Genomic DNA, 11,779 nt, shown 5'->3' on the forward strand with positions numbered 1-11,779 from the left:
TTAATTTTTTATAAAAGGGGCTATATTAAGAAAATTGGGGGCTATGTTAAAATTACCCTAAGTTAAAAGAGTGCTGCGAAAATCACCCTATAAAATCCTGCGACATAAAAATTTAGCCCAATATGTTATGGGCTTTCAAATTAATAATGTTCAGTGATATGGTCCAAGAGCTCTTTATACTTGGTCACATACACAAAGTCGCAGTTGAACAAATAAATAACAAGCCTTCTACCAGAAACAAGCCTTTGCGGCTTCACCGCCATCTAGGGTTTTCGGTTTCTCAATTCCGACCAAATCAAAAATTCGAATTTCCCAATTTGCTTCATACATTGAAGAAGAATGGGCGGAAAGTGTCCGCACAGGAGTGTGAAGAAGCGTCGCTACTCTCATAAATCATTTAGGCGCAGCAAATTTCTTATCAAGGATATCCTTTTATTGATAATATCCGAGTAATTTCTGTTTTTGCTAAAAAAATTCTGTTAAAAAATATGATTTTCTTGACTTTTGAGGGTTCACGCGACGACGCCGTTTACGATGAGCTTCAGAAAGCGGAGGGACAGAGCAAGCCCTTGCCCGTGGATGAAGATCTTCCAGGAATGGGCCAGTACTATTGTTTTCACTGCGAGTAATGTTCAATTCACATTTTTCTTGCTATTTTGGTAAATTTTTTGTGCGTCGTACGCTCTGTGCGTGGCTGAAGTAGATTGATTGTTCAACGTTATTCAAGTTTTAAACTTTCACCCGTTTTGCAGTCGCTATTTTGCTAATGTGGCTGTCAGAGATGAACATTTCAAGACCAAGCGGCATAGGAAACGGTATGCTTGCTTTGTATTAATCATGTATTTATTTGTGAAGAGTTTTGGTATATTATTATAGTTTGTATATATATTAGTCATTTGAGAAAACTAGGAATAATTTGAAGAAGCTAAACCTCTGAGGCCAAAGAGTCTAGTGTATTAGATTGTTGTCCATTAAATTGTTGAACGATCCAGTTGAAAACGTTTAAATTTTCAAAGTAAATCGTAATCATAGCATTTATGTTTGTTGATGGAAAAATTGGGAACTTAATAGCATACTGTTTTCGTTTTTCTGAAGTGGAACTTTTGTTGAATTACTCGGTACTGTAATAATTATACATGACGATCAAGAATGATCGCCAATTCTACGTTATTTGGCATCCAAATGGACAGTCTGAAACTGTATTTGTTCAGATTATGTACTCATTTTCAGAATAACCGAGTCTCTTTTTTGGGTTGAGAATCTTGGGCTGCTTAGTAGAAATCAAGTTTTAGTAGAATTGTTGAACTTGTGATTCATCACAAACACAAAGGAAGTGTTACTTTAGCTCAGTAAGAAAAACTAGTTTGCAGAACTCATTTCTTTGTTTCTAAGGTCCCTAGTTCGATCCTCCTTCATTACCATCAAATTAATTATTTAGTGTGTGAGCCTAAGCTTCGAGTCCATCGGGGCGCGGTCATTTTATTTTCATATTTAATTGTTAATTTATAAAAATAATAGAGAAAAACTAGTTGTCTTGCAAATGTTCATTCTTGTATGTCGTGATGATCATAGTAGATTTGAAGCACTTGGATTAGAATGCTAATACCTTTCCTGCACAGTGTGAAGATAATGATGGGTCCTGCACCTCACACACAACTGGATGCTGATATAGCTGCTGGAATGGGAAAGCCAGACAATGGCCCCAAGTTAATGTCAATGTAAACTTATTCCTATGTGTTTGTTTGATCTAGCTGCTTTTTTCCCCTTGTTATTTTATTACAGTGATACAGAGTGGCAATCTTTAATTTTAAGCTTGTGCTAGTATGTCGCAAATGATGGTACCTTACCTTCTTAGTTATAGATTCTCAAAGTCACTGCGATTTTCTTTTTGCAATATAGTTGAGTTTTACTCAATTCTATGTTTTTGCATGTTAGGGTCAATTCCTTGGAGTTGAAATAGTTGTAGAAAACAGTCCACGATGCATCTATGATTAGATGGATTGGTCTATTTTCGCATACTAGATTTGTCTATATGCAAAAAAAAATATCTTATCCCGTATTTAATATTTTTAAGGGAATATTTATTTTGCATGATTGAGTATTTTTATCCACAATAATAGGATTTTTTAATTCCACCATTTCAATGGAATAAGAATCAAGCAAAGTTAGCTTAAATAATAGAAATAATCAAGGATTTTAGGATATCTCAAAGTTTCTATTCATCAAAGTAAACAATGAATTAGTCTTATTATTTTTATTTATCAAGACTAATCTTTCAAAATAAACTCTCCTTCAATGTATATATGAAGCATATAAATAAAAGGCGGCACCTTAATGTACTCGAAACTTTTTAGTTGTAGGAAATTCTAGTCATACAAATAAAAATATAGAAGTAATAACATTCTTGACTAAAATACCCTTTTAGTGTGTTACACACAATCGCAAAAAGTGTGTAATATCGTATTTTGAATTGTTACCCACTTTTTTTGCAATTACACATTTTTATTATTGTTATGCACTTTTGCAAAAAAAGTGTATAACACTGTAAAATAAATTGTTACACGATTATTACACGATTTAGTGAACATCGTGTACTAGTGTATTTTACACAATTACACACTTTTACAAAAGTGTGTAATCATCACGATTTTTGGAGGTTGCAGAGGTGAGGTGTTGTGGAGGTCGTGACGGCGATGGCGCCAGCGGCACCGCGGACGAACATAGAGAGATAGAAAGTAAGAAGCGAAGCAACTTAGAAACATGTGGTGGTATCAGGTGAGCAGCGACGCCGTGAAGGGGAGATGGTTGCGATGGCAGCGGCAGCAGGTATGGGGAGTAGGGGCTGCAAATTTTGGAGGTGAGCGGCAGCAGCGCAAGGAAGCACGATGAAAGGCCGTGTAGGAGAAATTTGGGGGGAAAGGCTCGGCGGCAACGCAACAACGGGGGGAGAGATTGTGTTCAGCAACATCGGAGTAGGGAACCACGGGGAGAGGCGGCTCTGCAAATTGGGCAAGGGAAGTTGGTTGGACGCGAGGGAAGGGTGGCACGCAAGGGGCGAGGGGTGGCGCACAGGGCACAGGGAGAGGGGCAGCGGTGGCGGCACTGGAGGGGAGGAAATTAGGTTTGGGGGCATGGCAAGAGTAGTCGACGGGTTTGAAAGGGAGGTTGGGTAACTTTTTAAATTTTTTATTTAAATTATCAAGGGTATATTATACATTTACCTCTAAAAAGACTAATTTTTTCAATTTTTTTATCCTCATGGATAATATTTTCTTGGGTTAATGCCGTGAAAAATCATGAACTTTGGGCGATTTCCAAGTTTGCCATGAACTTTTTTTTTTATCAAAAATTCTCTGAACTTAAGGGGTTGAACAATTTTTCCATGCTTTTTTGCTCCGGTGAAGCTCCGAGCTGACGTGTCGCTTACGTGGTAATACCAAGCTGACCTGTCGCCTACGTGGTAATACCGAGCTGATGTGGCACGTACGTAGTAATACCGAGCTGATGTGACAAAGCAGAGCAGAGCAGATTCGGCATAACTGAGTCGTAGAGTAGGGGCAGAGCTTAAATTTTGGGCAGAGTCGGCAGAGCTGCCTCTGGCAGCTCTGCACTCTGGCAAGGCTTAGTCATCTTTGGAACCCTTCGTCATCTTCAATTTTAGGCTCGCATCAATCCATAATTCTCCACCACCGCCGTCCACCGCAGACCTTGCATCATTCCAGAAAATTCTTCTTCTCCCCATACCTCCACCGCCGCCGTCCACCACAAATCTCGCGTCGTTCTTTCTTCCCCAAACACCCATCGTCGCCGTCGACTTCTTCTCCCTCAAAAAATCTTCTTTTTCCCCAGATCTCACACCTCACTAGGGTTTGCGCCCCCTTTCGTGCGGCGCCACCACCCGACCTCGCGCCGCCTTTCATCGCTCTGGCGAGATTAAGGAATGAGAGATTTGGGAAATTAGGGCTCTGCAAAACTGAGGGCAGGGGCGATCCGGTGGGCGGCTCTTCGCCGGAGTTCAGAGAGGAGAAGATGGGGGCTAGAATTTCAGGTAAAACGACGTCGTTTTACGCCCAACTAAACGACGTCGTTTTGGTTCCCGTCCGGCGGCGCCATGTCATATTTCAGGTCACTGAAAAGTGCCATGTCAGCACTCAATTTGGGGATTTTTGAAAATCATGGCAAAATTGATCAGTTGGTTAAGTTCATGGAAAATTTGATAAAAAACTAGTTCATGGAAAGTTTGAAAATCGCACCAAAGTTCATGGTTTTTCACGGCATTAACCCTATTTTTTTTTTTACTAAACGAGAATGTATAATTTGGCCTATTAACTCTAGTTGAAGTGGCAATGCTGAGGCACTCAAAGACTCTTCTCTGTGAGAGGTCTTAGGTTCAATCACACTTGTGTTCTCCTCTGTGAGAGGTCTTGAGTTCAATCATGCTTGTGTGCAGTGTAGTTTTCTCATCTTGTGTGGTGTAGTGGTCTCACCTGCGTGTTGTTATTTTTTCAGTTTTGTGTGGTATAGAGGTCTCGCACGTAGGTGGTATAATTTTTACATTTTAGTATAATGTAGTGGTTCCGTCCATGTGTAATTATTTTTTCACCATTTTACCTTTTTAGTTTTTTGTTTTTTAACGAGAATGTATAGTTTGACCTATTAACTCTATAAATAATGTTATTGGTGCAAGAGGCCATCTACATTAGAAATAGAAAGGTCGAAACACGAGCGGAAAATGGAGGGACCCACTTGAAATTTAGCAATTTGCGCGCGAATCATCTTCACTTTAAAAGAAGAAAAACAGATTTAGGGGTGGTTATCACTTATCAATAATTAGATTGTGGAGGCTTTGTCACATTGTCCATTCCAAATCTCATTTGTTTCATCATTCATCTCCTCCACCATTGCATGATGAAATGTCCCTCACGCAATAATGGTGTTTTGTTCCCCATCTTCTTTACGTACTTGTCAATCCCTCTCACCCAACACATTATTCTCACCAAAAGGACTGCCATCTCCCCATAACGTTCAAGGCCACACCCACATTTGTTAAGACTATAATTAGATAATCCACAATGTTATATCACATGAATCAAAAATATATAAACAAAACATGGCTACACATCACTTGGAACGTGTTGTGTGTGCGCAGAAGAAGTGGAAGCGGTGGGAAGAGGGTGGCCATGGCCTAGTCTCTGCAGCTGTATCATGCGCGCATACACCCCGTCAGGGCAGTTCTTCAACAGATGCGAATGCGATCCCTGCTCCGCCACCTTCCCATCATCCAGCACCGCTATCACGTGGGCGTTTCTGATAGTCGATAGCCTATGCGCCACCACAATCGTCGTCTTCCCCGCACACGCCCGCTCCAGAGCCTCCTGTATGCACCTCTCCGACTCTGCATCAAGCGCGCTCGTAGCCTCGTCCAGCAGCATCACCTCCGCCTTTCTCAAGAAAGCCCGAGCAAGGGCCACCCGCTGCTTCTGCCCGCCCGACAGCTGCACCCCTCGCTCCCCGGCATACGTCTTGTACCCCTCCGGCAACGAGGATATGAACTTGTGCGCGTTTGCTAACGTTGCTGCCTCGATTATCTCAGCCTCCGTGGCTGACTCATGCCCGTAGGCGATGTTCTCGTAGATGGTTGCACCAAAGAGGCAGGGCTCCTGCGGCACCACAGCAATGTGTCTCCTCAACGACTTGAGATTGTACTTCCTTATATCCTTCCCATCGATCATGAGGCGGCCGGACGACGGCTCGTAGAATCTCTGTATCAGTGCGATCACCGAGCTCTTCCCACAGCCGCTCGGGCCAACAAGGGCTAAGGTCTTCCCCGCCCGAGCACGGAGGTTGAGGTCACGGAAGATTGACACGTCGGGCCTCGAAGGGTACGCGAAGTCCACATGCTTGAACTCAACCTCGCCACGGAGCTTATCCGGGACAGCAACGGCATCTTGGTCATCCGGCTCGATCTCAGTCTTGCGGTCGAGGAGCTCGAACACGGACCTCATTGCGCGGCCGCCCTTGATGAAGTCCGGTGCAAGGGTGAGCGTCTCTGCAGCGCCGTTGGCGGAGACCATCAGCACCATGAAGACGCGTATCGTCTTGGAGAAATCGGAGATGCCGTGCTTCACCAGCCAAGAAGCGTACCATAGGCCTAACGCGTATGAGGCATAGAGCAAGAACTGAGCTATTCCATAGCCACTGCCAGCTATCTGCCCCTTCCAAAAGCAACGCCGCAGGGGAATGTTGAGGCTCAAGCTGAATAGGCCGACGATCTTCTCTTCTGAATTGAATGCTGCAACGGTTCTCACATTCGCCACAGCCTCCCCGGCCAGCTGTGTCGCCTTAGCATGTGAAGCTTCCAAGTCGCCTGAGAATCCATTCATGAACATTTTCTGTTCCCCCCCAAAAACACAAAAAGTTAGCACTATTTTTTCAGCTAATGTCTGGTCTTAATTGTGAATAAGAATAACTCTACTTGTACCTGCAACACAGTTGCTGCAACGACGACGGGAAAAACAGCAACAAGAACGAGGGCGAGGCGCCACTGCAACACAAAACCAGCAGTGCAGGCAACAAGCATAAGAGCAGAATTCTGCATTATAACAGAAATCCTATCTCCAATTGCAGACCTCACATTGTTCGCATCTAGAGCTAGCCTAGCTGCAACTCTGGAGCTCTCATTCTCTTCCTGATCGAACCACGCCATTTCGTTCCTCACGACTGCAGCCAGCATCTTCTCCCTAACGCGTTTTGTCAAGTTCTCTCCCACTCTATCCCAGAAGTAATGCTGCATTGTGTTGAAAATGAGCGCAGCTGATGACACACCAATCAAGAGGTAGCAGTATTTTGCGATCTCCCTTATCATGTAAGCGTGGTTCGGGCTGTAGTAGACACTGAGAACAGCGCTCAGCACGTACGCAAAGAACGCGCTGAGAGAGCCACAGACGACGGAGCCTATAGAGCCAAACAAGGCATAACTCCACTCGGGCGAATTCATCTTTGCAAGGCGGCAGAACGAGCTTGCTTGCTCCTTAAATGCAAGCTTGTCATGGCGATAGTTAGGGTATGAAGCGTCCAAGGAGAGACTGAAGTCCGAGGTGGAGAAGTCGGACAGCCTTCTCGAGTAAGGTGATCTGCCATAGGATGAATTTCTAGTGATTATTGGCGAGCTCACCGAGTTTCTTGCACTAGAAGGCCTGCAAAGGAACCAAACCACATAAAAATACCAGCACATCTTAATCCAATCACTCTTATTCACAAAAGATGTGTTATTTTAATACCTTGCACTGCTCTTCCTGGCATTATTAAGAGCAGCTTCATGAGCTGCTGCTTCTTGCATTCGGATGAGCTTGGCGTAGATGCCACTATCTCCCCTGGCAATGAGCTCCTCGTGAGTCCCAATTTCAGTCACACTGCCTTGCTGCAGTACAGCAACAAGGTCAGCTTTTCGGATGGTGGAGAGGCGATGGGCAATCACTAGAGTAGTTCTTCCAATCATGAAACGATCAAGCGCCTCTTGCACTAACTTTTCTGACTCGGAATCTAATGCACTGGTTGCTTCATCCAAGAGCAAGATGGCTGGATTCTTTAGCATTGCCCTTGCTATAGCTATTCTCTGCTTCTGCCCCCCCGACAGCTGCACCCCTCTCTCCCCGACCTGCCATCATCGACTTTCAGTAAAGCTCATGAAAACAAGAAGAGATAACTTGATTTTCTTATTAATGAAATTTAACATTTTTAAATTTGGTCACTTATGACTGTTTTGTTCATTTAAGCAACACACGTCAAATGTAAAGTCCTTGTATCTCATCTGAGCTCCTAGTCTTAGTATTTCTATTCACGAGCATTACTCGAAAGTGTCTAGTGTAATGGCATTATTTCTTTATCCTCTGGTCTCAACAAATACCAACCATTTCCCCAAAAATTAGAGAAATTCAAGATTTAACAGAAACCGACCAACGCTCTCTGCACATGCACTGTTGACTGCAAAGCATGTTACCTTTTATTTAAATGCATGACCAAACATTTCCACACTTTTGACTTTAATAAAAAAATAAAACGTTAGGTTTGTTTGTTGACCAAACAACCCCATTTAGTCCGCGGCAGTGTGTGAGATCCATGGCTTTTTCATACGGCATGTGAAGTTGATGAAACATTTAAGGTGAAGTGAACATGGTAAATATTTTAGTAGAGGGCCCGAAAACAAAGTCTCCATTTCTAATTAAAGTGTTAGGTCTCCATCCTATCAATCCAGCATTAATGAGTAGGTATACCATAAGTAACCATAATTGAAGTGCAACATTGAGCTTTACCAGCTAAAGATTAATGTGATGCAAGAAAATGTACAATAACAACACAATCTAACCTGAGTGTCATAGCCATCTGGAAGCTTGGCAATGAATGAATGCGCGTTGGCAACTCGCGCAGCTTCTTCAATCTCGACTAAACTTGCATCCCCTCTGCCCAATAGTATGTTCTCTTTGATGTTTGTGGCAAACAGAGCAGGCTCTTGGCTCACCAGCCCAATCTGCTGCCTCAGCCATCTTAATTTCAACGTCGTTATGTCATGACCGTCTAGCAGCACTTGCCCTGCAAAAAACCGCGATTGTTAATCAAACCCGTGGTTGAAACATCAATGAGATGATTATGGGAATGGATCATCACCTGAGGAAGGATCATAGAATCTCTCGATGAGGGACACCACCGTGCTTTTACCCGAACCACTGCTTCCCACAAGGGCTATTGTTTTCCCAGCCGGAACAGTCAGACAGAAATTGTTAAGTATTTGAGTTTCTGGCCTTGAAGGGTAGCAGAAATCGACATTTTTTAGCTCCAATTTTCCGGTAATGGATTCCAACTCCACACCGGACTCACTGTTTGAGACGACACCCGGTTTGTGGTCTATTACACGGAAGATTTTGGCAGCTGCGATTCTTGCCTTTGCAAATGCAGCCATACTCGGAGCAGACTGCCCCAGAGCACTATAAAGTCAAGAAATGTATTAACTCCAAAAGATGATCGAATGAAAAATACTAAAATTCAGCAAAAAAGGGTCATGAACTTACAGGCCACCAATCATGACAGCAAACATGGTTGCGATTGCAAGACCTCCATTGGTGTAATGGTGCCTAACCAAGTAGCCTCCATACCATAGCAGAAGGGCATAGCAGCAGAAAACTGTGAAATATGTAGCTCCAAGTCCCAACCCTTTGGCCAATCCAATCTTGTATCCAAGCCTTTGAGCAACCCTCAACGCTGCAGAATACGACTGCAACGCCCTCGACTCGCCCACGTACGCCAACACTGTCCGAATTTGAGCTATACTCTATCAATCAACACACAAACACATTAGCCCAATTTTCATATCATGGATTTTTTGTGATGAATCATTCACCTGTTCCGCGATATTTCCTGCTTGCGACAGAGCATCCTGGCTCTTGGCAGAGAGCTTGGACAGCGTGGTGGCGTGGATGCCTCCGATCACGGCAATGAGGGGAACCACCGCGAGAGTGACAAGAGCTAGCTGCCACGCGGCGGTGAACCCCACCACGAATCCAGAAACAAATGTTGCCATGTAGTGCAGGAAATTCCCCAACTGGGGAAAACCAACAATCACAAAATGCCGAATCAACAACTGCACGACAAACTTCTTTTTACACGCGGAAAAAGATCATTTTTTTCTTTCTTTTTTACCTTTTCACTAATGGCATCTTGGACCATGACGGCGTCGGTGTTGATGGCGAAGACTACATCAGATGTCCGAACCTCGGTGTCGAAGAACTGAATGTCTTGGTTGAGAGCCGCCTCCAAATACTTGATCCTCATCTTCGTGGACTGCCTCTCTCCTGTCCACATCCAGCACGATATCTCTGCAATTCAGCCATACAACAATCATGAATCAATCTTAAAACGATAAAGATTGCATTTTTTAATCCCAAAATTCAACCTGCCCAAGAAGACGCCCATATCGCAGCTCCCACAACAAGAAAGTAAAGCGCATACTGCAACAACAAGAAAGAAAGAAAGAATGTAAGTAAGGTTTTCCGGTATGTAGGAGAAAGCGAGTGAAAATCTTGTTACCTTCAAAACTTCTTGCATCATCTTATCAACATTGTTGGCATTGGCGCCGAAAGAGTTAACGAGATCAGCGAAGAACCTAAGGAAGAGAGGCAGCGAGCTGCCATGAACAATCGCACCAAGTGTGCCGATTCCCATGAGAGCGTAATCCAATCCATCGGCAAAGCGGAAGAGGTCCTTGAGCGGAACCGGCGGCGGCGAGGCGGGCTTCTCCGCCTCGTCTTTCTTGGTCTCAACCTCCATGGCGTTTGGTTGCAGTTGAGTTGGAATAGCAACAGCAGTTGATAATGATGATGTTGCGCTGGTGTTGTGGGCTTTAATAGACGGAGAGTTTGTGTCAGTTTGAGCTGACACAACAATTTCAACCCCTCGCCTTTCACTCCATCTCCACTCCTCTATCGTCTTTATCTCCTCACTATCTGCTTCTCTCATTAATTTCTCTCTCTCTCTCTCTCTCTCTTATTATTTATTTATTTTAATTAGTTTTTAATCCGTTTTCTTCAACGGCTGGAAATGTTCGGACAAGTTTTCTCAACACTACAACACTCTGTACACACACTCTCTCTCTCTCGAATTAGCTTTATTGATGAATTATTTGTTTTTACGACGTCAGTAAAAAAACAGCACCACACGCACAAGTGACCTCAAATTGACAGATGATGGGCCTCCCCCATGGGGTGAGGGGAGTCTAGAGAGAGAATGTGGAGAGATAGAGAGAGAGAGAGAGAAGCTTTGGCACCCGACAAAGAATACTGTTCTTAAACTTGAGATTGGGTTTTTGACCAAAGACAGATGCCAAAGATGTGTGGATAGGCAAAATACTGAATAGCTTTGCTTAAATACAAATCTTTTACATTTATTTTTCACATTAGTTAACGTGATCACATTTCTTATGCATATTACATTAGTATATTGAAATGTAAAAAAATATATACTAGTATTAGGTTTGAATTGCAATATGGGCGGTGAAGAAATGTAAATTATTGGAGAATGTGAGGCTTCTGGTCCACGCTTGAAATGTAGTGTGTGAAAAAAGTCCATGTTCAAACTATTCCTCATTGTCTGTCTCCTATAAATCCGGCGCGCTTTACCCCTCTCCACCACAACCTTTTTTATTTTTAATTTTTCACCATCTCCTTTGTGGAGTATTTCTTTTTCTTCATTTAATTTTGACATTTTTTGGGGGGGCTAAGTTTTCCACTTTATTTGCTTTTCTACATTAACAGGGAAACTCATTGAATACAGCATTTTGTACATAACACATGGAGAGTAGTACCTTGGAAGTTGCTTGATTCCATTCATTACTTGCAAAGTCTTCCTTGCAAGACTTTATTCCTTTTATAGGACTAAATTATTGTTCATTTTAAATCCCGACTCACACTAAACTAGCTTGACTTTGGAATTAATAAATTTATATAGGAGTAAGAGTTAAAATTTCGAAAAAATGTTATTTTCATCCATATGTTTTTGCTGTTGAGGGCCATTGAAAAAATTGGCTCACAATTAATCATATTTTAGTGGCTAGAAGCAACTATACGTTTTCAGTAAATCCATAGAAGAAAATCCCCCTACTTTTTTGTATAACAAAAGAATGAAGAATGACAAATATATATATATATATATATATATATATATATATATTTTATCCGTCTACAAAAATTGCAATATTAATACTCCCTCTCCCCGTTTTAGTTGCCATGCA

At 42.7% G+C, this 11,779-nt stretch overlaps 2 protein-coding genes across 2 annotated transcripts; one reads left to right on the forward strand and one right to left on the reverse strand.

Moving 5' to 3' along the window:
* Positions 1-124: 124 nt before the first annotated feature.
* On the forward strand, positions 125-1,914 carry LOC130997798 (uncharacterized). Its single transcript, XM_057923228.1, has 4 exons — positions 125-424; positions 517-625; positions 753-815; positions 1,620-1,914. Exons 1-4 carry the CDS (start codon positions 340-342, stop codon positions 1,720-1,722), a joined length of 360 nt encoding a protein of 119 aa, XP_057779211.1. The 5' UTR covers positions 125-339; the 3' UTR covers positions 1,723-1,914.
* Positions 1,915-5,042: 3,128 nt separating this feature from the next.
* On the reverse strand, positions 5,043-10,641 carry LOC130997799 (ABC transporter B family member 1). Its single transcript, XM_057923229.1, has 10 exons — positions 10,081-10,641; positions 9,947-10,001; positions 9,694-9,869; positions 9,395-9,595; positions 9,066-9,325; positions 8,665-8,981; positions 8,366-8,589; positions 7,281-7,657; positions 6,482-7,196; positions 5,043-6,392 (listed from the first exon to the last, which is right to left on the reverse strand). Exons 1-10 carry the CDS (start codon positions 10,507-10,509, stop codon positions 5,115-5,117), a joined length of 4,032 nt encoding a protein of 1,343 aa, XP_057779212.1. The 5' UTR covers positions 10,510-10,641; the 3' UTR covers positions 5,043-5,114.
* Between the last annotated feature and the right edge of the window lie 1,138 nt (positions 10,642-11,779).

Source organism: Salvia miltiorrhiza, chromosome 8, assembly GCF_028751815.1.
Source record: "Salvia miltiorrhiza cultivar Shanhuang (shh) chromosome 8, IMPLAD_Smil_shh, whole genome shotgun sequence".
Lineage (NCBI taxonomy): Eukaryota > Viridiplantae > Streptophyta > Magnoliopsida > Lamiales > Lamiaceae > Salvia > Salvia miltiorrhiza.